Here is a 27,721-nt window from a genome sequence, read left to right on the forward strand (position 1 = left end):
CAAACACAACCCCTCATTTCATTTGTTTAAGTTTGGCAACTTTGCTGTTATTTTTGTTCCAAACTATTTCTGTTGCCTCTCAGATCTATTTGTCTTTTGAGAGACTGAGTGACGGTGGCCAAGCAGAGGAGATATGTGTTTTTTTTTCTTTCACCTCCCCTCTGCCTCACCCCATTTGTTCAATACAAGCTGCCACTCAAACTTATGGATTTATGTAGAACCTGGTCAAAACTGCATTGAAAGAGCACCCTCTCTCCGTAGGTTTTAGGCAAGGTAACACGTGGATTTTGGTGCATAGTTAGTACTAGCTTTCACACTGCATTTTATGTTTTTTTCTTTCTCCTTGTGCTGTTACAGCCAGCCAAATGTCGGTGGTCACAACTAGTGAAAAACTTGAAGAGCAGAATTTGCGATCTACTCATGATAGCTTTCAGAAATAAAAACACTTCTACCTGTTTTTGCACTAATGTCCTGGTAAAAATTACTCATTTAGGGGCCAATTACGATGTCGGTCAGAAAGCATTGTCAGTCTCGGAATCGTTTCTGACCGAATCAGATTTGGGGATTCTGACCAACCGATTTCGATGTTTCCGAACACAGTTTGGTCGGACTCTCATTGACTTCAATGGGAGCCTGTGTTCAGACTGACAACACAGGTTCCTATTGAAAAAGGTGTGGTGGCAGAAAACCTTGCACCCTGTGGTGGGCACCCCTTGGGGCCTGCCACACCGTGCATGGTTGGAAGAGGGGACCCATGGGTACCCCCATGGGACCCAACCAAAGGACTCCGGGTGAAGGAGGGCCTGCTACAGGCGCCCAAAGTCAGATTCCGACAGCCAATCCATGTCGGGCAGACCGATTTGGAAAGGCTGTCCAAATCCGACATCGAAACGCGGTCCACAGAGCCCTACAAGTTGGCTCCGACTGACTCGGTTTCTCCAAACACCGATTGGAACCGAGTCGAAACAACCGACCGGTTTCTGACCATCATAATCGGTCGGATGTGTTTCCGAGATGGTCGGAAACGCGCGTTCCGAATCAGATTCGGACAGACCGAATGCCGTTCGGAGCCATTCCGACCGGCATCATAATAAGGCCCTTAGCGTAACTTGATGGATAAAGTGTGTACATTCCTATGAATAATAGAGGAACTAATTCTAGAGCTAGTCACATTTCAAAAATAACTTCAACAGCCACTGTAGTAATTCCATCAGGGCAAATGGTCATTGTTGTACTGTTTTATCACACTTGTGGCTATGATGTTTCTATGGGGCATATTTACTCAAATTTCATGCAATGCAGCGCAGCAAGTAAAGTTGCTGAGCTGCATTGTGTTGCGTGAAAGGCAGAGAGCAAAGCAGACCCATATTTTCAAAGATATGGCACAGTTCTGTTCTCTCCTAACTCTGATGTTCTTGTGGCAGCCTATCACCAACACAGGCACCCGTGTGTCATGGCGCAAGTTTGCCTGTCTTCTGGCCAGGTTAGCTTATTTCCAGGAAGGGATTCTTTCTGGCCCAGAAACTATCCTTTGAGGCTATTTCCTCTTTGTATGTGTGCTGCAGAATGTACAGGAGCATCCATGCACCACCAATGGAATGTCTTTATGACGCAAGGTAGCGTAAGGCAGCGCTATGGACTGCCTTGTGTTACTTTTTTTTTACAAAGCCATGGAAATCAGGATTTTGCATGGCTGTGTAAATCCCAAAATGGAATTTGCATTGGGGCTGTGCCAAAAAAGTGATGCAAGCCTGATGCTAAATCTTAGTAAATCTGGACCCTTATTTTTAACCTGTGTCCTTAAGCTCCTATGCATACATCCTCACTACCTTTCTTACCAGTTTTGTATTTATTCATAAAACTGATGATCTAAATCCATAAATAACTCAATTTATTGTAGATTTATTTGCTGTGAGGGTGGGTGCGGGGGATTCATTGCTTTTTGTTTTCCAATTTTTGGCTTCATGGCTCATCTACACTGTAGTCTACTGCAATGCAGAGCATATGCTGGTAGTAAAAAATGTATTAGATTCCAGAAAACTTTTCAAACTCAGCAACCAAAATAGAATTTGAACCAGGAAGCTGCAGTGCACACCTGCAACACACATAGAATGGGCACTATATAGGCCAGCATTAAAGACTGAAGGCCAGCTTATTTAAATGGCAGCAAAATCTGGTTAGTTTTTAAAATTCGGAAACAAAGTCGTTCGCAATCCGATCTAATTCAATAATATTCTAGAGGTAGATCATAAATTGAGACTCACTCGGTTAGACACAAGTCACAAGGATGGTGGCCTGCAAGCAGGACCGACTTTAATGCTGATGGCGCTCAGTGCAAGTCTTTTTTGGCGCCCCCCCCAATGACCTCCTTCTCCATGGAATCCCTCACTACCACCCTCCAACAGTGCCCCTCATCTCTCCATTGCTCCTCTCTCACAGGCATTTCATTTGTTTTAAAGAGCTACTCATACCAGTGTAGGTTGTCAGAGCACTTTACATTACACACACATTTTACAGAGACAATGAATCATGCCTGTGTAAATCAGTCTATGGGAATGTTACATAACACAATGAGGATAACAAGATATAGGAATCACATGCCATCCATACTGCCAGACAGTATATTTTAAGAGCATTTGGTCATGAGAGGCACAAACTCAGGATTGAAAATATACAACAGTGGTTGGGGTTGGCTTTACTGTTAAGAATACATTTCTGCTTTCACAATCCCTTTTCAGAAACTTTAGGATAGTGAAAGACTGGGGAAAAAACAAAGATTTCTAAAGTATACCAGGCAGTTTGCATGCTGCTCTTTGATGACAGTTCATAGGTCAGTGTGTTATATTAGGATTGTAACAAAAGTATCAAAAGTATTTCTGTGACAAAAGCAGTAACCCACTGAACTATCCACACTGAATACAGTTCTGTCATCTGAATGGTACACGTTCTTTGCAGCAGGCATATTAACCCTCCACACTAAATGGCATGTCAAATCTCCCTCTAGACAAAGCTCTGCTCGCTCTAGCAGGAATATTAATCACCGGTGTTAGCTTGACATTTTTATTGTTGCCTGAAAACTGCTGGACATGCAAGGTAGTCTAGGGCAGGTGCTCAAAGACGCATGTTATTTCTAAACACAGCTTTCCCCAAGGTCAGCATCAGGTGCATCTGCACCAGTCACACTGCCCTAAACCGGCCCTGCCTGCAAGGGACAGCAGACCAACATGTCTATGATTTTGTGTAAATAGAGATACGTTTTTATTAAATACATCATGGTTTTCCTCTATGAAAAAGGACTCCATTTAAAAAAAAAAAAACAGTGTCCTGTCTTTTAAAAAGTTTCATTGAGTTGGCAGTGGTCCTGTGGGCCACTGTCCACTTTATCTGAAAGTTTTTTTAAACATTCACAAAGTGAGAGGATTCTATTCCAACATGGGGGTCTGTTAATTTTTAATGGTTTGCGACTGGAGTTATGGTTGAATGCCATTGACACTTTTCACCTCCCTTTGGTATTTGGGAGGATGCCCACAACATATCCCTTCCAAATACCAAAACAGTAACTAGTCGCAATCCTATCTTAGGAGTCAGTTAAACTTTACCGAGGGCAAAAATGGGATTTGTACTTTGAAAAATTTATTTGTGCAGTGGCAAACTCAGATTTAGAGTGTTTGCAGCTGACAAAATAGATAATATAGTTGGCCATAAATTTGCACACGCAATATAGACTTCATAATTACAAGTGTTCCACACATACACTCTTATACAGGCACACACCCGGCAGATACCACAATGTCATCAACAGTGAAGTTTCACGACACACGTGTGCACGTGCTTCTGTATGTTTGTTGGGTTTGTCTATGGATGAATATGGGTGTGTCATTTAAGTGCATTGCACTTGCATGTCTTTTTATCTATCTATGTATTAGGAGGAAGGGAAACGTCTTGTTATTACTATTATTGTTAAAATGTTGTGATTTTATAGAGCACGGGCTTGGTCATTAAGCATTAGAGCATTTTACAACAGAACCAAAACCAGAGGATAACTCAAAGATACAACATAGGAGGAATGGAGAGCAGGCAAAACAAGTATATTGGGTATGAAGATGTTCTAAGTGGAGCTTATCAACAGTTCATGTAGGGGTGATTAGAAGTGCATCTTCCACTAGCCGGAGGAGTTAATCCAAGTTATTTCGAAGAGAAGAGCGTTAGGAACTTTTTTTAAAGGTGTTATGACATGTGGTCAGGTGGAGGGCAGGATAGAGAGAGGCCCGGATTCTTGTGGTGCTTGTTCTGGCTGCATATGTACACACTGACACAGGAGCACTTGTCCCACAGTACCATGACACTCTACAAATGGCCCCTCTGTGCCAATGCACTCTGCAAAGATGAACATATCTTCTCTGTCAATGCATGGGAAGACTGGGCAGCATGGAAGGACTTGTCCTTGGGGGACGGTATCAGTGCGTAATTTGAAAATAAAATAAAAAAGGAAAGTAAGCACTTTATGGAAGGCCCCTGCAGCTTGCCCACGCCCCTGCCAGTGCTGCCAATGGCAATCTCAACATAACTAATGACCATCGCACTCACACAGGTGTGACAATTCAGACTACTCCAGGCCACCTATAGCTACAACAATGGCATTGGTGGCCGATATTATTCATATATAATGTGTGTTAACTTATTAAACCCTGTTTGTCCGCTCATCTCAAAAATTCGTAGACACTGCCACCATGTGGTGGATTGTTATTACAGCTTGTGTTTAGAATAAAGTGCCAGTTCCGAACACCGAAAACCACTGGCTCAAATTAAGCACTGCTGTCGGCTATGTGTGATAGTTCCACTGTACTTTCGGCTGCCACAGGGCACCTGGCATATATTTAACTCTGCCTCTCCGCTACTGAAGTTTCAGAAATGGGCCTGCCATCGGACTAACTCTGCCTCAGGCCTCGCTCTAATTTCATTTGTGCATTCTGATTTTAAGTTTCATGTAATCATCATTGTCCTAATTAATTGGCGCTAGATGTACATTCACAAAAACGTCGATTAAGTTAAATTATTAAATAGAAGTGTGCCTGAAACATGGATTGCAGTGGCCCAGCCCTACTGGCCTGTTCCAAGTGCACCTGGCGCATGCCTCGCAGTCTCCCACCCCAACGCTATCTGATAGGTGAGTGTGGCATGAATTCGACGCTACAGTGGCCCTACTGCCGTTTCTGCGGTGTATCTGACATGCCACCTCTCAACATCTGTAGTGCCAGACTGGCTGACATGACACTAATGTGTAATTGACTCTTCCGCGCCCCTCTTTCGTGTCAGAGCTGAACTTGCACGTGGCTGGCTCTTTTCCCGTTCCACTTGCCTCACTGAGTTGTGTCTGGCATGTGAATAATTTCTCCAGTCCTATGGACGTTTTGAAGAGTAACTTTAGCTCTCTGACGTGTCCGAAGTGCATCCCGCAGGTGGCTATCCTTGCGCTGCCCTTCTGACCTACAAGAAGCGTGTCTGCCATGTGGCTGGCTCTTCCCGAGCCCTAAGGGCTTGTCACAGTCGTTTGTGACCTGTGAATGACCCTGCCAAAGACGCTTTGGTGTGCAGAAGGACAGCCCTGTCAGGAATTCTCCAGCTACCTAAGAGCCAGTCTTCCAACAATCGATATTTTCGTCTGAGCAAGCTTCTAATAAGTACTTTTGAAATTGCGCAGTAACGGAGCATTAAATCCTTAAAGGCTCAAGTTATTAAAAACAAGACAAGGGTCTTTCACAATTCTGAATATAGATTGCGAATTTTAAGAGCATGTTTTGACATTTTGACTGTAAAAGTAATCAATAGCCTCCTATTTCTGGGCCCAGCATTCTTAAAAAAGAAACAAAAAAGCAAGCAAAGCAAATAGGCCTGACTTGCATTTTGAGGCCAACTAAAACATTTAAATGCCTGCTGCAATAGAAAACCAAAAGAATAAGAATTGGTTTGTGTATACAATGGGAGCGTTGCTGGCTTTGGAACTGGGGAACCATGTTTCAGTCTGGCATCGATTTGCCATCCTGTGATTCCGGAGAAGGCACTTGTTGGACTTGGCCCTCTCTTTAGGGTCATCCCCAAACTTTTTGTCTTTACCCTCCTGTTTTCGGAACCCGTTTTTGTTGGATTTTGAATTGCTGTCCAGTGCTAAAGTGCTTGTGCTCTCGCCTTCAAACATGGTGAAAATGGCTTACACCCAATTGGCACATTTAATTTACATATGAGTGCTTAGTAAAGTGGTACTACAAGTACCCAGGACCTGCAAATTGAATGCTAATAGTGGGCCTGCAGCACTCATTGTGCCACTCACTTAAGTAGCTTTTTTAAACTTGTCTCAGGCCTGCCATTGCAGCTTGGGTTTGCAGGTTTAAACTCCCATTTCGACCTGACAAACTAAAACTTTTGCCAGGCCTAAACCTTCCTTTTCAATATATATAGCCCACCACTAGAGTAGGCCCTAAGAAGTCCACAGGACAGGGTGCAGTGTATTTAAAAGGTTGGGCATGTATTTTTAACTTTTACTTGTCCCGGTACAGAAAAACTTTCAAAGGAGTTGTTTCACTATTGCTAGGCCTACCTCTCCCATAGGATAGCATTGAGTTAGTTTATTACATTTTTTAATAAATGATAACTTTCAATTAGCAGGTAGGAATGTCAAGTTTGGTGAAATTGCAATTTAAAACCATCTTTAATGGTCAAGCCAGAATTTAAATTGCAATTCTGAAAATGATACTTTTAGAAAGTTGCCATTTTCTTGTCCCAACTATTTGGTTCCTGCAGTCTTTATCCTGGGTCACATGGCTAGGTGTAGCGTACTGTCGGTCTTTGAGTATTGCTCCCACTAAGTGAGACAAAGGGGAATAGGTGCTGGCAGGATGGGCCCTTTCTGGATTGATGATGGGGAGGAGCTGTGACCTGCCACACTTGCACATAAATAAATAAATGCTCGGATTTCTAGAGCACCGTTTTTCAATTGTGAGGCTATCCAGGCACTGTTTATAGGCACAGGGAGATTAAGTGATGTGCCTAGAATCACAGGCTGTTGAGCCAATTCCGAGACTCAAACCCAGATCCCGAGCTCCAAAGTTGGCAGCTCTGGCAATTGAGTTGCATCCTCTCATCACAAAGGCTCTCCCGGAGCACACTTTCAAATGGGTTGACACTAGTTTTTTGTGCACCCAGACAAGCTAGTACCAGGGCAGGAAGAAAGGAAATTTCAAACACCTCTGGGTGTGGAAAACTCCAGAACCTTCTCCTACTTCAAAGTGGGCACCATCTATAAATATTGGACCCTGAGCACCAACTATTCAGTAAATCTCTGGACCTGCGAGGAGATTCAGAAGTACTGCTGTGCTGCTGCATTGCTACCTGAGTGAGAAGGACTGGATGTGCATCTTGAACTCAGGACCACCAGAGTGACTCCAAGGACTAGTTGGATGACCTCCTGATTAGAGCATAAAGTACAGAAAAGGGTCCAACCACTTAAACCCAGCACCTGAACTCTACCTTGTTTGGGTCTTACCCCCCAAGTGGTGCCACCCCAGTCCTGGGCCCTTGGAATTGGGCCTGCAGGTGTTTTGCAAGCCGAGCTGACATCCTGTGAGCAGAACTGATGCAGCACAATTCATCTCCTCTTAGCCATATCTTAACCACTGAGGCTTGATGCATCCTCGATGCAGGCCTTTGCATCACAAGCCCCTCATCGGCGGCATTGTTGATGACAATACAGAACTTTGCATTGCAGCCCTGCAACTTCCTCAGAACTGCTGCAGCGTGTCACATCCTCAATGCAGGACTTTGCATCGGGAGCCCCTCGTCAATGGCACCTTCGACAATGACACAAGACTCTGCATCGCAACACCGTAGCTTCCTCTGAACCATCGCTGCATGACACATCCTCAACGCTGGATCTCACAACGCTCCGCAAACCAAGATGTAAGGTACTCGGTGGACCTAACATGGTCCCTGCATCATGGGCCGTGTTCTACTATGGTTGGTCTGAACTTGTGACTTTGTCCCGGCCTGGAAAATCAGATAACCATAGTTGCCGCTTGGTGCTTCTAAGCACTTTTTCACTTAAATCTTTAAAACTGGGTATCTCCAATTCGACTGATTGGATTTTTTTTGTCATTTTTGTCTAAAATAATTTAATACATTTTACTCTATTTTTCTAAATTGGTGAAGGATTCTTCTTGTGTTTTGTTTACAATTTATCACTGTTTGAAGTCCTGCATAAAAAATATACACATTGATACTAAGTTAAGCATGACTGCTTTGAGCCAAGCTAACAAAGAGTTAAGCACAGGTTAATTTAGGGTTTGCTTGAATTTCACCATGATGGAATTGTGGTTGCTGCTTGAGAAAGGTTTACCCCCCTCAACCAGTAACCCAATTTCCACTAGCACCTAATCTTTTCTTACCTAAAAAATTAATGTGACCTTATGTAAAGTAGTCTGGTGCTTATGTAAAGCACTTTAATGCCATTGGACCCTGTTTGAGCTATATAAAACAAGCAAACAAAAAGACATCATTGTGTGATGGCTCAGAGTAGTTTTGAGGTGTAAAATAGTCCTTTATGCATTGCAGTGCAAACAGCTCATATGAGGTGGGATGCTGTAGCAAATTCTTAATAGGGTGAAATGAGAGAGTAATACTTCTCTGGGCAGGGCCTGCGGGAACTTTTTCAGGATAGTTTCCAAGAGGTCATTAAGACTCAACACCCAACTTACAGATTTCGTCCTATTGTAAATCCTGATGATTGCCATCTAGGTCAATGGACCATTGCCACTGTATTGAATGGAGCTGGAACGAAAATAGTCTTGCATACATCATCAACTGTTAGATTTTTAATGTTCAGTCAAAAATGAGAGGTTGGTAAAGTTTTCATAACCTTTATTTAACTTAAAGAATTAATATTTTTTTTCTCATCTTTATTCCGATTAGTCAGTTTACAGAAATATTGAATAATAAAACATTAATTAGTGATAGGCATAAATCAATACAAGTATTCCATAAAGGAAAATTGGCATTAAACTAGCTAAGAGCCTAATCTACCTAGGATAGAACCCATGTAGATTTCCTTTTTCGGAAAAGAGCAAATAGAACTTCTCATAAAGAGTCATTCTGGAAACTCAACCTAGTTCCCTCCAGTCGCAGTAGCAGCCATTAGTATTTCAGTAAAGGAGGAAAGATTTTTGCAGTAGCATTGATTAGGAAAGGGTTTAGAAGATAGGCAGAGAATAAAGGCACCTTTAGCAGTAGCTGTGAGTAACAGGGAGAAAGAGTAGGTCAAATCTCGAGTCTCAAAATGAGTCCCAAGCGAAGGTCAAGTGAGAGTGCAAATCTGAGTCTGACTAACTTGAAAAACTCATTAATATAAAATCACACAATAATGTATCGGACATAAAAACTGTTAGTAGCTCTCTTCCAATGAAAACCGCTCATCCGAATGTGTCGTCAACTTCCGATGCTTCTCGATTCCCATGGTAAACATTGATGCTGGTGTATAGTATAAGAATGTATCGTTCATTTGCAACATGGAGGAAAGTTCTCATGAAAACCTTCTTACCGAAGCTAGAAGAAGCGCTCTATGTCCATTGTGAATACAAAGCAAGTCGAATATGCTGAGACAAAACTAGAAATAATGTTCTGGTGAGGCATACAGAAAATATATTTAAATCATTCTTAATCCTAACTGTACCAGCATAGTCCATTGTCTAATATAGATGAGCAGATATGGTGTGATGAGTCTAAAGAAACATAAGCTCGAAGTCAGCACATTCTTAAGCAAGATTCTGGTGCTAGGCAAAATGTTCTAAATGAACGTTTATTAAGCTAAGAGCAAGAGTGAAAAGAAAAGACTTTTGGGCCTACTAAAGTGGGCACATTTAAGGATAGCCTGGTGTAACTTTTTCTTTACAATATTTCACATACAATTTAAGGCAGCACTTTTATTTAATTCGAAATTGGCGACATTAATGAATGCACTAAAAAGATTCTTTCATTTTATGAAAACAGGCATATTTTCCTATGGATCATTTTCTATCTGAAAACATTTCTGCAGCAGTTTAAACATATACTAAAGGTGCGATTATAATATGGTTTGCAAGTCGAAATTTGATTTTGAAATTATTTCCCACAAGTCAAAGCCCACTCATTTGATGAATATATTAAAGAATACATACCAGTTGGTATTGAAACAGCTGTGCTGTCATCAGACCTAAAAAATAGAGGACAAGCTCTTTCCAAGGGAGAGGATGTGGCGTAACAGCTAGAGCTGCCAACTTTGGACCAGGGGGATCCAGGTGCAAGTCTCGGCAATGGTTCAACCCCCTGTGATTCTGGGCAATTCACTTAATCTCCCCAGGCGATGAACAGCTCCTGGATACCCTCCTGGGTGATTAGCAGCGCTCTACAATTCTGAGTATTTATTTATTTATTTTCCATAAAGAGTCATCTATATGAGGTACCAATGAAATTCCAATGTGCCCTAGTGCACCATCAAGACTACATATGACATAAACAACAGCTAAATTCAACCAGTGGGTGATGAATAACAAAAATCAATGGGTAAACTGATTACCCCGCTGTATTCTTTGCATGAATTCTATGAGCTTAAACACGTAATGTAACTAATATTGACTGGGCTGGCATCTCTTGCACACCATCACAGAGGAATAAATACATTTACTTCATTGACATGCAAGCGACCCACTAGAATGCCAGGCTACCTCTGCAGTAATGAATGGTATTGAACAGTGTTTACTTAGTTCATGAAGAATCACTGCATCCACAACGACTTGATGAGATTACAGTGTTACATAATAACATACTCATCTCAACATCTCTCAAAATGTTTAAGAACCAGCTGAATTTGTGTATTTCTTATTGAATCACTCATTGGCAGACGAAAAGAGGTGCATTGAAAAAAGAGTGTATAGAAATATTGGGGCATATCATCAAGCACATGCGATAATTATCGCAAATTGCGCATAGTGAGATTTTCATTATCGCCGGGTTAGCAACGTATTATTAACGCTTTTCACCCAGGCGATGTGAAATCCAGCGATAGAGGGTGATAACATGCATTAGCGTGTGAAAAGCAGCGCAAAAATGACCTGCGATAATGTAAATCTTGATAATAGGCAGGTGTGGACTTAGCCCTGAGATCCACCTCCCATGTTACAGATGGCTAAGTCGGACTAATAGCAGGAGTTAAAATCCTGCGATAAAGGGGCCTAGCGCGACTTTGATCATCAATTCGTGGGTCTGGGGCATCCTTGTAAATATCGCAATGCAGTTGTAGTGATGTTTACCCATGTTGTTCTGTGAGGAACGCCCACTTTGCATGTCATTAGCGATAATAATCGCTGACATGCAAAGTGGAGAAAGGATGGCTGCTAACTCAAGGAGACACGCGTTAGCGTGTCGTTGATAAGAGAGCGATATTTAAATTGCTGCTTTTCGGCCGAAAACGGCCGCTAAAGCGGCTAAATTAGGCATGATAATATGCCCCAGTGTGTTATACAACTAGTACAGTGGTAAATGAGATCTTGACAATCTCTTTACCATAAACTGGCTATTAGAACAGGAAATAGGGTAGCATACTAAATTGAATCAGGCTCTGTAAAACAGCTGACCAGTGACGACCTGGTTCAAAGCCAGAAAGCCAATGCCAGCCAAAGATAATTTATAATTGAAATAAAAGGATTTGGGATCTGGTAGTAAAAAGGTGCACAAAAAGTTAGATCGAATATTTACAAGAATGCATATCCATACACTCATACAGAAAAGTGTACTGATTTGGAGAACTGGAAGACTTCTCCAAATGAGTAAGTCTATGCTCATGGAGGGGAAAATGAAGGACAGTGGTGTTATCGAGGGTAGGGGACTTAAATTTAAAAGATTTGTGCCCACACAAATTGTAACCATTATATAGTGTTTCACACCCTTGAACTCCATGAAAGATCACTCCCAAAAAGGGAAGGAGTAAATTAGGTTCCAGGGTGGGAAATTTAAGTCATATTTTCAAATTTAATAGGGTGCAGGAAGAGAGTTGTTTTCAGGGGGAACCCGTCTGTGGAAAAAAAGAAAAAAGCTGCACATGCAAATGACCATTATTGCCATACTGGCCCAAAATGAATGTCACCCGATTGGACAATCTACATGAGTTAGCTTGTTGCTGTAGACATTCTCCTGGAAAAGTATGACTTCTGTGATTAATTCATGGGATTTTTGCAAATTTGTGATTTTATTAAAAGTCTCTGTGTAAGAAGGTGGATTAACAGTTGGGGTGGATGGCCATTCACCACAGGTAAAGTAATAATGGCACTACTCTTGTAAGGTCCAGTAAAGGCTTCAGTAGTTTAAAACTGAGCTTCACCCCTGGTAGCTATGGCACAGAGCAGACAGGGGTAACGTAAGAAAATGCGTAACGCATTTAGAAGTACCACATAGTTAAAAAGTTAAAAACACAACACAATAAAAATCCTACTACAATTTATGAAAATAGAGAATATTTTGATGAATACAATGAAACCAAAACAATAAAAATACAAAAGGAGAATCTTAGATATGAATTTTTAAAGTTTGAATTCATTTCAAGCACCAAAAAGTGCCAACAGCCAACCTGGGGACAACTGGTCGTGTGAGACCAGCAAAAGAGTAAGGTTTAAGGCTGACTGCGATGGACAGCAGGCCGGATACAAAGCCCAGGCAGGCCCCAGAATTACCTTCAGAGTTAGAATTCTTCTGAGAAGGCAAAGTCCTCAGCAGAGGAAGGTGGCAGGCTGGTTACAAAGGCAAGGCTGTCAATGATGAGTTGGCTAAGGACGAGTTCTCAGGAAAGCCGTCGATGAAGGCAGGAAAAGCTCAGAGTAGGAAATGTCTGGAGTTCGCTCCCAGGAAGCCGTCAATTTTAATGAGATGCTGCTCGGCGCCAGCTGTGGTGATGATTCCGGCCTTCAGATTTCAGACCATAAGTGCAAAATATAGGGATTGTAGTTTCATTGCGATTCTTACTGAATCGCAATTCCTAATGTACGAAAATGTACAAGTCTGAAATAGTACTTTCTAGTAGGTCGCATTTCAACTTACCTCATGAATATTAATAAGGTAGGTCACAATTTGTGGCCCATTAGAAACTGTAGTCATCACAGAGATGGGTGCCTGCGGGGGACAACAGACCACACGTCTGTGATTGCTTTTTAATAAATCTATTATTTTTAAAGGCAGCCTATTTTCCTTAAAGGAAAACAGGATACTTTTCAAAAAATAAAATGTCATTTTTAAATTGAATTTTTTAAGAGCGGGCAGTGGTCCAAAAGACCACTGCCCGCTCTTAAAAAATATTTGATTCAACATTCACAAGGGGAAGGGGTCCCATGGGGACCCCATCCCATTTGTGAATGGTTACCACCACCTGGTTACCACCACCTTTGAGGTGTAGCTAAAAAATGAAAGTTTTGCCACCATAATTTGGTGGCAAAACATTCAAACCTAGCAGTGCAATTCAATATTTCTAACACGTCCCTTCCACATACAGAATAGGTAAATACAAATTGTGATTCAGTAACGTTACTGAATGATAATTTATGCTTTGCATTCTGCGAATCAAGCCATTTCTGACCACAAAAATGCTTTTGTACATATGGCCATATGTCAATTTTGTGAAAAATCTGATTCCTTCAGGAGGGCAAGGCTCCAGGCTGTGGCCAGAGATGAGTTGACGTTGTTGAATGCCGCTTGGCATTGGGCTCATGAATCAGATTTGCTGCTGCAGAGAAGAACATAGCGGGAGCTATGGTGAAGTCATATCCAGTGGCGATGCATCCTTGGTGGAATGACTTGCAGATAGGTCCTGGTCACCAGGCAGAAATCTTTGAAAAACTTCCCAAGACTCAGCCTTAAGGGTTTGGCAGGAGGAGTACACTCTGACACTTAGGTATTGGCCCCAGGACCTTAGGGACACCACTTGGAGGTCAGGACTCACACCAGGATAAAGAAGCCACCAGCAGGATCTAGGGCAGGTCTAGTTGGAATTGGTCACCTGGGCCTTTCAGAGAGTGGGCTTCTTGCAGCTTTTGTGTCCCTGTAGTTTAACAGGAGGTCAGTCAACTGACCCTTGGAGCGCACTTCACAGTTCTGGGTATAAGTGGGAGCAGATCCAGTCTTTGGGAGTCTCCTCAAAGGTCACCAACAGCAGGTCTAGTCCTTCTTCTGTTTACACAGGTACAGAGGTGTTCTGAGGAGAGTACTGGAGAGTACTATGGATACCACATGTTTGCCCATTGCTAGCCTGTGCTTGGGAAAAAATCCTGGCTGGTACCTAACTAACAGGGTAAAAGATTTCAGGGATGACCCTATCTTCTTTTACAGCACTACTTGTGTATTTTACTATTAACTATCCCAGAGTGCCCCTCTCTACCTAAAACCAACATGGCAGAGCCTTTCCTTCCCTGTGCAGAGCTCCATGTGCTCACCCGGAGGTGTGGCTATGTTAATTGACTAATCCTCCCTTGTGGCACTCAGTACTGGTTCTGGGGACAGACCCTCTCCCACTGGGATTTGTGTATGGCTGTCTAGCAGGACAATAGAGAGGCAGGCCTAGGTGGGAGTTCATTTGCCTGTGACAGTGGATGCACCATTTAAAGTTAACTACATTTCTGGGCACTGCACAGATGATCATCCTGTTTGGGGGGAAAACATCTCCCCACAACCAAGCCCTTTGTTCACTGATTGGGAGCAATACACATTTCACCACTGAGTAGCCATCACCAGTCTGCTGACACTGAACACTGGCAGGAAGGCACTTTGGGCTCATGCAAGAAAATGAGAGGGCACATAGTAGTCCCGTGGCTGCTAGCTGCTCACATTACAGCCAATTTCTCAGTGATCCATTGTTTGTGACATTGTGACCAATTAATCTTTATGGGACATGGTTCAAATTGCACGCATGTTGCGAAAGCCCATGAGAGCCTACATCCCTCACCTCACCTAGTGAACATCATTCAGATAGGCCACATGCTCTAATTGCTCACTGTTTCTTTTTCCAGTGCACAATTAGTTCACCAGGCTCAGGAAAAAGTAGCTGCCCTTGTCTCTGTCTACAACTATTTAAAGCTATTAGAGGGTAGTGTCTAGATCAGTCAGTACATTCGGCCTGTGATGTGCAACATCATAGTCGGACTGAGAAAGAAAATGGCCTGGGCTCCAAAATAAAAGTGGCTCCCCTTAGTGAATTGGATAGCCAAAAAAGTGACCCAGGTTTCCGAAATTGGGTAGTTTCGAATAGTAAAGACACACTGTATAAGTGTGTTGCAAGGGATGGAATGATGCATGCATCTGTACTTGCTGAAGGCAATATTGTTATAATATCAAGGAAATAAACTGTAAAAACGGTCCAGCAGACCATAAAACATGCTCATAGGCAGCCATAAAACTAGCCCAACACTGACTTTTCAGACCAGCACCTCAAGCACTGCATGATTTCCCGATAGTCCAGTACAACCCTGTGAAACATGACTGTACAGCCTATTCCAGACTGAGTATTCTTGACGACTCCTTAAGGAGTTCAGACTGCAATTGATTGCACCTGTTGAAACATTTGTTGTGCATTGTGTGGCTTGAATGTCATTGTATGTGTTTATTCTTTTCACAGGTACACAAAAATTCTTCTCTTTCCTGAGTATTACTTCGTACAGCTCATTTGCATTTCACAAAGTTACACTCCTTATATATAACAGTAGGTACCTTTTGTTTTTTCTAAACCATTCAAGGATTATTAGTGAGCAATTATTTCCTGTCACTGATGATTGTCACGTGATTCTTTTTCAGTTTCAAATATAAAAAACGTGGACCACAACAAGTTCCCCATGAGGTACTGCTACTGCTTAAATAACAGGACCAACGACTTGACTGGTAAGTCCTCAATCATTTGTTTTTAGTTCACATTCGAGGCAAAGTCATTTGCATTGCATGAGTAAACTAAATTACCTGGACATTGAGTCTTCAAACAACAACAAACCAAGGTGCTATAGATATGTTTACATTCATACATGAATGTTTACATTGCGAGAGTAAATGCAAAGATAGAGATTAAGGTGGTATATGGAAGTTTGACTGTCATGCTGTTTCCAAATGTTTGATCACGTGTATGCAGCATAACCGCGCTATACTGGTTAATGATACAGCAATTTAAGGTTATTTGCTTTGTTCAGTTTGCATTCTAAAGATGTTGCCCACTATTTCTGTCTGACTGGCATGTTCTACAAATCTGCTAGCACACTGAGCTCTGTGTATGACCAAGCTTCACAAAGACAGAAAACAATACAAAGACCAAATCCTCAGAGACAAATCCTCGCGATTTCTGCAAAGAATAGACTAAAGCGCCTGTTCAACGTCATTGCACAGTCTACTAACCACTCCATCACTTTGGCTCACAAGTCATCCATGGCCCATTGCAATGACTTTGTGGATTTCACTGATAAAAAAGTTAGAGACATCCCTATCTCGCTTCCCAATGACTCCATTGAAACGGAGGAGTCTCTACCATGCAATGCACTACAATCATGGTCTCCTTTCTCTCTACTCTCTGAGCAGGACTCACTACAAACTATCTCCAAAGTAAAGCCATCAGCACCCATTCCAAGCTCTATCAGCAAATATCTGCGCACAAACCTACGACCATGGTCAATTCCACTCTCAAACAGGGCTTCTTCGCAGAACGAATAACAATGGGTAAAATCACTCAGCTCTTGAAAAAGCAACCTTTCAATCCAGAGAACCTGAACAACTACCGCCTAGTCTCCACACTCCCATTTTTCGGCAAAGTCATCAAAGGTTGCGTAGCGTCCCAACTAGCCTCACAGTTTCTAACAAACAATCTCCTAGACATGCCCAATCAGGTTTCCACCAGGGTCACAGTACAGAAACTGCACTCTCCCAAATAGTTGAGTACTCTTTTAGCATTCTCGACTCTGGCACCTCCTGCCTCTTGATAATCCTGGTTTTATTCACTGGATTCAACACTGTCAACCATCTTAACCTTCTTCGTATTCTTGAATTACACATGGGATGTGGAGGCGCTGTCCTCAACTGGTTCTCCTTTTACCTATCCAAACGTTGCCAAATAGTGAAAATTGGGAACTCATTCCTTAGACCAGTCAGTGTTCACCAAGGGGTCACTCAAGGTTCGATCTCCTCCCTGACCCTCTTTAACCCCCATCTAGAACCACTATGTGTGATTCTCAGAAACTCTGGGATTCTTTCCTACCTCTACGCCGACGACACCCAAATATAGTTGAAAATCTCATTCCCGGAGGACGTTGCCCTGCTTTCAAATGCACTCTGAAAGATTCATAACTGGATGGCAACCACAATTTAAAAAACTTAACCCAACTAAAACAGAATGTCCTTTGATCTCACCTCCAAAAGACCAAAATCTTTTATTTGTCCTCTAGAGGTCAGTGCTGTAGCACTAACAGATTTCTGACATAAGGCACCAATGCTCAGCAATCCAACCCAAGAATGTTGGTTAATAAATTAAGGAGGATGAAAGCCGGTGAGGTCAGGATTCCCTTAATAGTGTTTAACACATCTGGAGGAGTTATATTTTCTTTCAGACGGAGAGGAGCCCCTGGAATGGGTGTCCTTCAAAAGAGGGGCCCAAGCCTTATTTCCAGCAGCATCCATTAAACTCCTTCAGAACCTGAGGGAAATAACTTTCTGACATGCTCCCCTCTGTCATCTTAGGTTTGCAGCTTTCAAGAAAATGTGATCATCTTTCTCTGGATCTCTACAGGATCAGTGAAATGGACCTGCCATAGCAGTCACATTCCTCACATGCAACGGGGCATGCCACTCCGAGTTAGGTCTCCGCATCACCTGCAAGGACATCCATTTTGAGCACAACAGAGTTGCTCAAACCTGCTTGAATCCAGGTTCCTGTCTATCAGTGGGATGATATTCACTTGTGGAGGGCATGAGACTACAAGGATTGTCACCAGCTAATGCACTAGAGAAGGACAATTACGACTCCACGAGGCTGTTGGTTGGTGCCCATTGTCACAGACTTTAATCCCCATCCTGCGTGGTCTCAAGCTTACTTCAAATGCTAGCAAAGGTAGTAAGGCCTCCGTAGATTCTATGAGTTAAAAAGCTCTGAGAAGACCCCATCCAGAGGAAGATGTACATATCTGGACTGCAGCTCCTAGAAGAAATAGTCAAAGAAGTCGAGGTAGGACTGAGAGGTACAGCTGGAGAATCAATGGCTGAGACATACTCATTAAGGACTGGAGAGGGCCCATACGCAGGTTTGGATATGACCCTAAGCTTAAGCTCCAGCACTTGACACCCTGCCCCTGTGATGAACAGGCATGAGACTTTCCAGGATCCATCTTTGGAGCATGTGTGCTTTTTAGCAAAGTTTTGAACACTGGATTATGAGATATTTTCCGACATCTATGCTTGATGTCAGAAAACAGAATAAAAATAAGTATTCTCATCTCCAGGATTACTGCAGTGTCTGAGCACAAAACTCTTAAATGTTTGTTATTAATAGAGAAAAAGTTGTGAAAACTACATCGACCAGCCCCAGCTCATGTTTCCGCCGAGGAAAGACTGGGAACATTGAGAAACGAATTCCCAAACTAAGATGTTGCAGGTCTTCTTGTGTTTCCTTTGCACCAGCACAAACGCCGATTCCTGCCTGTAACTGAGCGTGACATGAATTGGAAAGCGTCTGTGGGATAAACATGTACCCTTTATGCCCGTGGTTTCACACTGGGCACCAGATGGTTTGTTGTGAACCATTTCCGCCCAATTAGGGGCTTTCTTCATGTGTTTGATTATTACCTGTTCAATAATGCTACTGCTTAGAGTGTTAGGCCACGAAATAATGCACTTTGTGGGATTTCCAATAGAGCAACCGTACATCCAATAGACTGAAATGGAATTAGTATGAGCATGCTCTCTGTCTATTGTCTTGAAAAACAAAAAGCAATAAAGCTTCTTCAAAGAAACACAACTCCAATCCGTGGGTGAGCTGCAGGCCTGCCTCGCACCTGCAGCCCTCGCCTGGTTGCTGCTTTTTACTTTATCACTAGGAAGTGCAGGCGCATGACAACGTTTGATGACTGCATTTGGAAAATTGATCAAGACCAGCAGAGAAATAAAAATAGTGAGATAAGCAAAACCATACCCTGTCCACACCCTATCTGAATGTCGCATTCAGTCCCCACGCATGACGGGTGTGTCAGACCCGTAAGTCCACATGCTTCAGATCTGCACGTTGACCCCTCGCTCAGTCAGCACCTAAGCACACACTTGGCCCATATCACCATTCTCTTTGGCTGGGTGCAAAGATGTTTTATCTACTCTCCCAAATCATACGAAAATTCCTCGCCCAACATTGTGTGAGTAAAGCCAAACATCGGTGCTTCACCTGCTTTGACATAGGGTCTCAAGCTGCATCCCACTGATGAGTACCAGCACGTATAAAATTGTTTATGGTTGTTTGTATTGCAATACAGGGGGCTGTGGCCTAACAGTTGATTGGGCAGTACTGTTCCTCTGGGGGCTACTTTGCATATGTTTGTTGGAAGCCAAGGAGGAGCGTAAGGGAATTCGGTGCTCAGAACACAGTGCACAGATATTAGAGCGTAAGCGTCAGTTAATGCGGTGCTCAAAGAGGAGGCATGCCATTCCTGCATCCCTTAAACAAAGGCATTTGTTTAAGGGATGCCTCTAGGCACACACAATGATATATCAAGACAAAATGAGAGTCGCCCAGGTGTCCGTATGGTCTCCAATCCTTTCTTTATGATTCAGATTCCTCTGCCAGCCAACACGTGTTTCGTCAGTGGGCCAATCACCCTTCGACTTCCTCAGGGCTGAAACCCATGAATGGAATCTCAAGTCGGGAATAACCACTCCCGGCTTACAACAGTAGTATCGTAATTTAGCGACCCAAATAACTGTATACAGGCGTGTTCGCATCTTGTAAAAATCGGTGACCCATGTCTGGGTCAAGTTTCTTGCGACTCCCGCAATGGCGTGTTTGCCCACTTCCGAGTACGTTTCGATATATCATTATGTGTGTTTAGAGGCTTGTGTCAATTACATATGTTTGTCATTCGACCTTAATGACAGACCCAGCCTAAAAAAGGATGAAATGAAATGCATCCAGAACAAATACCAGTGATTTAGATTAATTTGAGCATTCCCATTCATCATGTTTGTTGTCCTGTGCCTTCTACCAGTGCATGTTATTTACACCCACAGGAGTGTGTGATCCCTCAACACCTGCACATATCAGTGGTCCGGTCCATCTTTCTTGGGCTGGGCAGAATGCCTGATCCTATTCTGGACACATGACCAGTCACTGCCTGTGTTCATTCCTGAACCTCATCCTGCTCTCTCATGGAAGCTCAACCCTTACTCATCTCCAGTTGTCCAATTAACATTCAGGATGTGACACCATTAGGCCAATTCCTTCCAAAAAGTATTACTGCTCTGCATCCTATGCAAAAAAGCAGACAGACCTTTAAAAAACACTCTTTCAAGATCCATGCTTTCTGACATTTTGAGAGAGTTGATATTGCATTTCCTATTAAACATTTATTTCAGCCAACTAATACTAATACCGATCGTTATGTTTTTTGTTTCTAGATTTTACAGCATTACTCCTTGATATCATTGGAAATTCTACCAGTTACTTGAAAGAAATTTTCAAGTCAACATCCATTGTTTCAGGTTGGTTTCACCCTGCCCATCAATTCACCCAAAAGAACCATTCTTCTTTGTAATGACCGTCATATGTTTTAAGGCAAATTAGCTTCTTTATGTTGTACCATATTAGTAGATTTATTTTGAGTTTAAATAATGCGCCTATGGGTCACATCTAGGCGCCATGCAGAAGAAACAATGGTGCATTTACTCAGACACGTGAAGTTAGTAAAGGTCGAACCTCATCTCCAGCAGCCCTGAGGGGATCAACAGTGCTCACGAGCCTATATGTAAACATACAACGCTCACGAATATATCAGTAAACATATTTAGCATGTGTGCTCCTAAGTTAGACAGCGTGTATGTGCATGCAAACACGCCTGTGTGCGGTGCCCTGTATATGTGACTAGGGGTGACTTACAGCATGGCGCGTGACCTCGCGGACTGTTACAGCTTATATTGCAAACATGGCTGCGGATGTGTTTTATCATCAGTGACAGCAACAATTTGTGGAAAGTACTTAAAAGAGGCACGAATTGCCCTAAGTGTGTGTTTATTTTGCATTAGAATAAACATCTCCCGTTGGCACGTTGTTTCTTAATTTCCAAGGAGCAGAACTCTGCCCAGCAGAGGTGCCCCCAAGGAAGAATGTTAATACTCAAATGACAGAAGCAATTAGTTTGTAAAGCAATGCTGCTTCAGATCAAATATATGTTTTTATATTCATGTATTACTTTTGAAAATGTATGTATCCTCACAGAGGACAGTGAATAATTTTGCGTTGATCCTGCTTCAAAGTCTCAGAACAATAACAGTTGTTCTTCACGAAACGTATATTTTAAAATATGTTTCGTTTGGGCCAGTAGATTTTACAGAGAATGATGGGTAATGAAACAACACGTCCAATCAACCTTGAAAGGCGCCAAGGAAGTGTCTCGCAGGTCATAATGTGAAAACGTGAATTATTAATATCCTTGCAAGGTGTTCTCTGAATGTAGCTTGCCAAGGTATGGAATAGAAGGAATCATCAATTACACAGAGATATCTCTCATTTAGGTATAATCAGTTTTCTACTAAAGTTCATAGAGTTGATCTATCAGGAGGACACCTCGATGAATTGAATATCTATATATCGGGATATAAAGATCTTCTATTATGGCATAGAAATATAGGGGGGATTAAGAGTTTGGCAGAGAGGGTACTCTGTTTCAAAGGTGGCGGAGTACCCTCTTTACCAAACTGAAGTTCCGCCCACCTCGTTTAAAGACAGGCGGACTTTTATTATGTCGACAACAAAGACTACTCTGTGTCAGTGGCATTGAAAACTACAAAGTGTTCCCCTTGCCATGGGAGAAAACTCCCATGGTGAGGGGAGCATTGATTTTCTTATTTTCCGTTACAAAATCCCACTTTGGGTATTGTGTTTGGAAATATAAAAGAAACCTTTGTCAGGGCAATGGAGTACTTTACTCCGTTGTCATGATGGAGTCCACACCCGTCCTCAAACTCTAAATCAGGCTGGTAGTTCATTGAGTTGTTAGCCTGTTCATGTTTTACTCATCTATTTATTAAGAAGTTTTAGAAAGAGCTACTTGCCACATTTTTGTTACCTCAGAGGAAGGAATGCAGAGAGAAATGTTGTGGAGGGCTAGAGTCTAGAAAGATGCATCGTAAACTGTGCCTGAGATTATTCTATCTTGACATGAGTTGGTTTCAAGTACGAACAGCTATGTTTTCTCATTCACAGAGATGCCTGGTGAGCTTCCTCCACCTTTCATCCTCTTGAATGATCATTGATTGATCCAGGGGGTGGACAGTGAAAGAATGGCTTTGTGTTGTAAATGAAACTCCCAGAAGAAGTAAGAAGGAAAGGAGTTTATTCGTACAGATCCTTCAGCCTCCCGCTAGTCGACTCACCAACATTCTACCGTGAGCTTCAGCATGAACGTTCTAAACCGGACAGACCATATGGCAGGGAAAAGAGGGGGGGGGGGAAAGGGGGAAAGGGAGAAAGGGAACGGGAAAGATTACAACACATCTCCCTGCTAGAAGGAGAATAAAAACACCCAATGAGAGAGGATGGGCTAACATTCCCAAAACCTAGAAGGGATGAAAAAGTTATACAAGAGGAATACAACAAAGTAAAATACATCATAGCAAAGCAATTTCATACCAATAACGAGTGATAATATGAAATACAGGAAGATAAGAAGAATTTCCACGGGGAATTACATCTTGTAATCAGCTTGCCAAAATGGTGGTCCACGTATTCTTGTTTCATTGTGGTCATTATTAATGGAAGTTGTAATGCTTTGATTGTCTCCACTGGTAGGCTTGGAACCAACAATACTTCGGCAACCAGCTATGTTGTCCATGCTCCACGTGCTTCCATCTTCTAGCACTACTGAATTGTTGTGAACTCGAATTATCCTCAGTGGTTTGGAAAATGAGGAGATCTTGGATTTGGACAAAGAAGGCTTCTTGACAACCACCCATTGGCCTTCTCTCCAACACTGTGCTTGTATTCTTGTTGATGTTTTTCAGTTTTACCCAGAATAGAATCTCTGTCCACCCAAACAGGTGATCCACCATTTAGCTAGTTGGGTGTGAGTTTAGAACCAGGGTTCCTACCTTTGAGTGAGATAAACGGAGAAACCCCAGAGACAGCATTGGGTGTCGTATGATACGACCACAACATTTTCCTAATGGCTTCCTCAACTGGTACTTGTGAGATCAATGCAAGTTGAATGGTGTCCTTTAACATCCTGTTTGCCCTTTCCACCAATCCATTAGCTTTGGGGCAGTAGAGCGGGGATCTGAGATGTGTGATAGACAGTGTGGACATAAACTGCTTCATCTCTTCTGAGGCAAATTGAACCCCATTGTCTGTTATTATAACGCCTGGAATACCCTCTTTAGAAAAGGTATCTCTCAAGAAACTAATCAATGAAGCAGTCGTGATGGAAGAAACCATTCTCGTTACAATCCAATGGGAATGGTAGTCAATGAGAACGAACATGAACCTGTGAGAATGGCTTAGAAGATTCAGAGGACCAATTATATCCAAACCCAATTTGTCCCAAGGTATGGTGGGGATTGCTACCGGGAAAAGTGGTGATTTGCGGACAACTTTGGTTTTGTCACTGGTGCCACAGGCCACACAACTCTTTACCTGATCCTCAACTAGTGAGTCCATACTGGGGAACCAGTAGTTCTGTCTGATGTTGCTTTTTGTCATGCTTCTACCCGGGTGGCCTTCATGTGAGATTTGAATTATACGTTCCTACTTATTTTTTGGAGGAATGATTTTACTTCCTCTACAAATCAGATCTTTTACAATAGACTGTTCGTCTCTCACAGTCCAAAATTTACGAATAGCTTCAGGCACCTCAGTTATATTTACAGACCATCCTTTGCAAATTATATTTCTAAAAGCAACGAGATCATAGTCTTCTTTTAAGGATTTCTCCCATTCTTCTCTATTGATGGCTGGAATTTCAACCGCAAGGAAGGTCTCCTCAGGAGGGTTTTGCATGGGATCACCACTGGTCATAGGTAGTCTCGAGAGACAATCAGCTACCCGATTGTCGGTTCCTGGAACATATATCATGGAGTAGTTGAAACCTTGTAGACTCAGTACCCACTTAGAAATGCGTGGAGTAGCATTTTCTAGGCGTTTAGTGGAGAATAACGGGAGTAATGGTTTGTGGTCTGTCCTTAATGAAAACGGAATTCCCCATAGGAAATACTTAAAGGGGTTTATGGCCCAAAGGCAGGCTAGGGCTTCCTTTTCTATTGTAGAGTAATTACGTTCGGCATCTCTTAATGTTCTTGATGCAAAAGCTATCACTTTCTCTTGGCCATTTGCCCTCTGTGTCAGTGAAGCTCCTAACCCCTTCATGCTTGCGTCTGTGGTCAGAGTGGTTTTGGCATTGGGGTCAAAAGCACTTAGGATGGGTGCCTCAACGATGGCCTCCTTGATGTGTATAAAGGCCGACTGACACTGTTGATTCCACTCAAAAGATGTTCCTTTTTCCAGCAGTTCTCTGAGGGGACGAACTTGCTCAGCAAAGTTCTTGACAAACTTGGACATATATTCTGCTAAACCCAAAAAGGTTTTAAGCTCTTCCTTATTGTTGCGAGCTGGGGCTAGCTTGACAGAATCCACCAGGTTGGATTTGGGTTTGATTCCCTCACTTGAGATAGTGTGACCGAGATAGACTACGGATTCCACCCCTATTTTGCATTTGTCTTTCTGAGTGGTGAAACCTGCTTTACTGAGTCTGGAAAAAACAGCTTCTAAAGTTTTGTTATGCTCTACTGCTGATGAACCATGAATTAGGACGTCGTCTTGGAAACAAAGCACTTTGTCAAGACCTTGCAGTATGTGTTGCATGACACGCTGAAATACAGCCGCAGCAGATGCAAGACCAAACGGCAATCTAGAAAACTGATAAGCTCCGAACGGAGTAATGAAAGAAGTGAGGGGTTTAGATTCTGGATGAAGAGCGACTTGATGATATGCTGAAGAAAGGTCTAGGATTGTGAAGACTTAACTCCGTGGATGGCAGACAGCATTTCATTAATGTTGGGGAGAGGGTGTCTGTCCACCCAAATATTGGAGTTCAAATCCCTAAGGTCCACACATAGGCGGATCCCCTTGCTACCACCCTTAGCTGCTACAACAATGGGGGCCAACCATTCGGAACTTTCAATCTTTTCGATGACTCTACATGCTTCCAATCTGTCAAGCTCTTTCTTAAGAGGTTCTCTTATCAGTAGCGGGATAGACCTGGGTTTGTGGGCAATTGGTATCAATCAATCAATCAAGAATTTGTAGAGCGTGCTACTCACCCGGAGGGTCCTAAGGCGCTGGGGGAGGGGGTACCGCTACTGCTTGAACAGACAGGTCTTGAGTTGCTTCCTGAAGGAGAGGTGGTCTTGGGTCAGACGGAGGTGGATGGGGAGGGAGTTCCAAGTCTTGGCTGCCAGGTAGGAGAAGGATCTTCCTCCCATGGTGGCTCTTCGAATGCGTGGAACGGCGGCGAGGGCGTGGCTGGTCGATCGTAGCTGGCGGGTGGGAGTGTAGAAGGTCAGGCGGTTGATGAGGTACCTGGGGTCCAGGTCGTGGAGGGCCTTGTGTGCGTGGGTGAGGAGTCGGAACGTGATTCTTTTGCTGACGGGGAGCCAGTGCAGGTCTCTCAGGTGTCCGGAGATGTGGCTGTGTCGGGGGATGTCAAGGATGAGTCGTGCGGAGGCGTTCTGGATGCGTTGGAGTCTTTTCTGTAGTTTGGCTGTGGTTCCGGTGTAGAGGGTGTTTCCGTAGTCCAGTCGGCTGGTGACGAGTGCCTGGGTGACCGTCTTTCTGGTTTCTGTGGGGATCCATCGGAAGATCTTTCGGAGCATGCGTAGGATGTTGAAGCATGATGATGAGACGGCGTTGACTTGTCTGGTCGTCGAGAGGGAGGAGTCCAGGATGAAGCCCAGGTTGCGTGCGTGGTCCGTTGGTTTGGGTGCGCTGCCCAGGGCAGGGGGCCACCAGGAGTCGTCCCAGGCAGAGGGTGATGGTCCAAGGATGAGGACTTCCGTCTTGTCTGAGTTCAGTTTCAGGCAGCTGTTCATCATCCACTCGGCTACGTCTTTCATCCCTTCGTGTAGGTTGGTTCTGGCGGTGGCTGGGTCATTGGTGAGGGAGAGGATCAGCTGGGTGTCGTCGGCGTAGGAGATGATGTTGAGGTTGTGTGGGCTTGCGATGGCTGCGAGGGGGCTCATGTAGACATTGTAGAGGGTGGGGCTGAATGATGATCCTTGTGGTACGCCGCAGATGACTTCGGTGGCCTCGGATCTGAACGGGGGGAGGCGGACTCTCTGGGTTCTTCCGGCGAGGAACGAGATGATCCACTCTAGTGCCTTCTCTTGGATTCCGATGTTGCTGAGGCGCTGCACTAGGGTGCGGCGGCAGACAGTATCGAACGCTGCGGAGAGGTCCAGGAGGATGGGGGCCGCTGTTTCACCGTTGTCGAGCAGGGCTCGGATGTCGTCAGTGGCTGCGATGAGGGCGGTCTCGGTGCTGTGGTTGGCTCGGAAGCCAGACTGCGAGTGGTCGAGGGATCCGTTTGTCTCGAGGAAGGCGGCTAGCTGTCTGTTGACGGTCTTCTCGATGACTTTGGCAGGAAACGGGAGGGGCGAGATGGGGCGGTAGTTCTTGAGGTCGGTGGGGTCTGCTGATGGTTTCTTCAGGAGGGCGCTGAGTTCGGCATGCTTCCAGCTCTCCGGGAAGGTGGCGGTGTTGAAGGAGCAGTTGATGATGTCCCGGAGTTGGGGTGCGATGACAGAGTCAGCCTTGTTGAAGACGTAGTGGGGGCATTGGTCGGTTGGTGATCCGGAGTGGATGGTGTTCATCATGTGGATGGTGTCTTCGGTGCTGACCGGGGTCCAGGTGCAGAGGGTGGTGTTGGGGGGCGTCGGTTCGGTGGTTGGGTGCGTGGTCTGTGCGCCGAAGTTGTTGTGTATGTCGGCGATCTTGCGGTGAAAGAACGAGGCGAGTGAGTCGCAGAGGTCTTGTGAGGGAGTGATGTTGTTGTTTCCGGCGCTGGGGTTGGAGAGCTCTTTGACGATGCTGAAGAGTTCCTTGCTGTTGTGTGCGTTGTTGTCTAGTCGTTCTTTGAATGCTGTCTTCTTGGTGGTGTGGATCAGCTGGTGGTGTTTGCAGGAGGCGTGCTTGAGGGCGGTCATGCTGTCTGTAGTCGGGTTTTTTCGCCAGGCTTTCTCGAGGGTGCGGCAGTTCTTCTTGGAGGTCTTGAGGTCGTTGTTGAACCAGGAGGCTTTCTTGCTGTTGGGCCTGATGGAATGGTTTTTCAGAGGTGCGAGGTCGTCAGCGCAGTTGGTGATCCACTGTGTGAGGTTGTTGGCTGCTTGGTTGGGGTCCACTGAGCTGGCGGGAGGGTTCTGGCTCAGTGATGTGGAGAGCTTGTCGGTG

At 43.7% G+C, this 27,721-nt stretch overlaps 1 protein-coding gene across 1 annotated transcript in view; it reads left to right on the forward strand.

Moving 5' to 3' along the window:
• Window positions 1-27,721, forward strand: part of HHLA1 (HHLA1 neighbor of OC90) — a 310,979-nt gene that overhangs the window by 252,070 nt on the left and 31,188 nt on the right. The window contains exons 5-7 of the mRNA XM_085603780.1: window positions 15,677-15,760; window positions 15,853-15,936; window positions 20,686-20,769. Coding sequence (XP_085459906.1) covers window positions 15,677-15,760; window positions 15,853-15,936; window positions 20,686-20,769 — 252 coding nt within the window. The remainder of the gene's footprint in view (window positions 1-15,676; window positions 15,761-15,852; window positions 15,937-20,685; window positions 20,770-27,721) is intronic.

Source organism: Triturus cristatus, chromosome 5_1 (genome assembly GCF_964204655.1).
Source record: "Triturus cristatus chromosome 5_1, aTriCri1.1, whole genome shotgun sequence".
Lineage (NCBI taxonomy): Eukaryota > Metazoa > Chordata > Amphibia > Caudata > Salamandridae > Triturus > Triturus cristatus.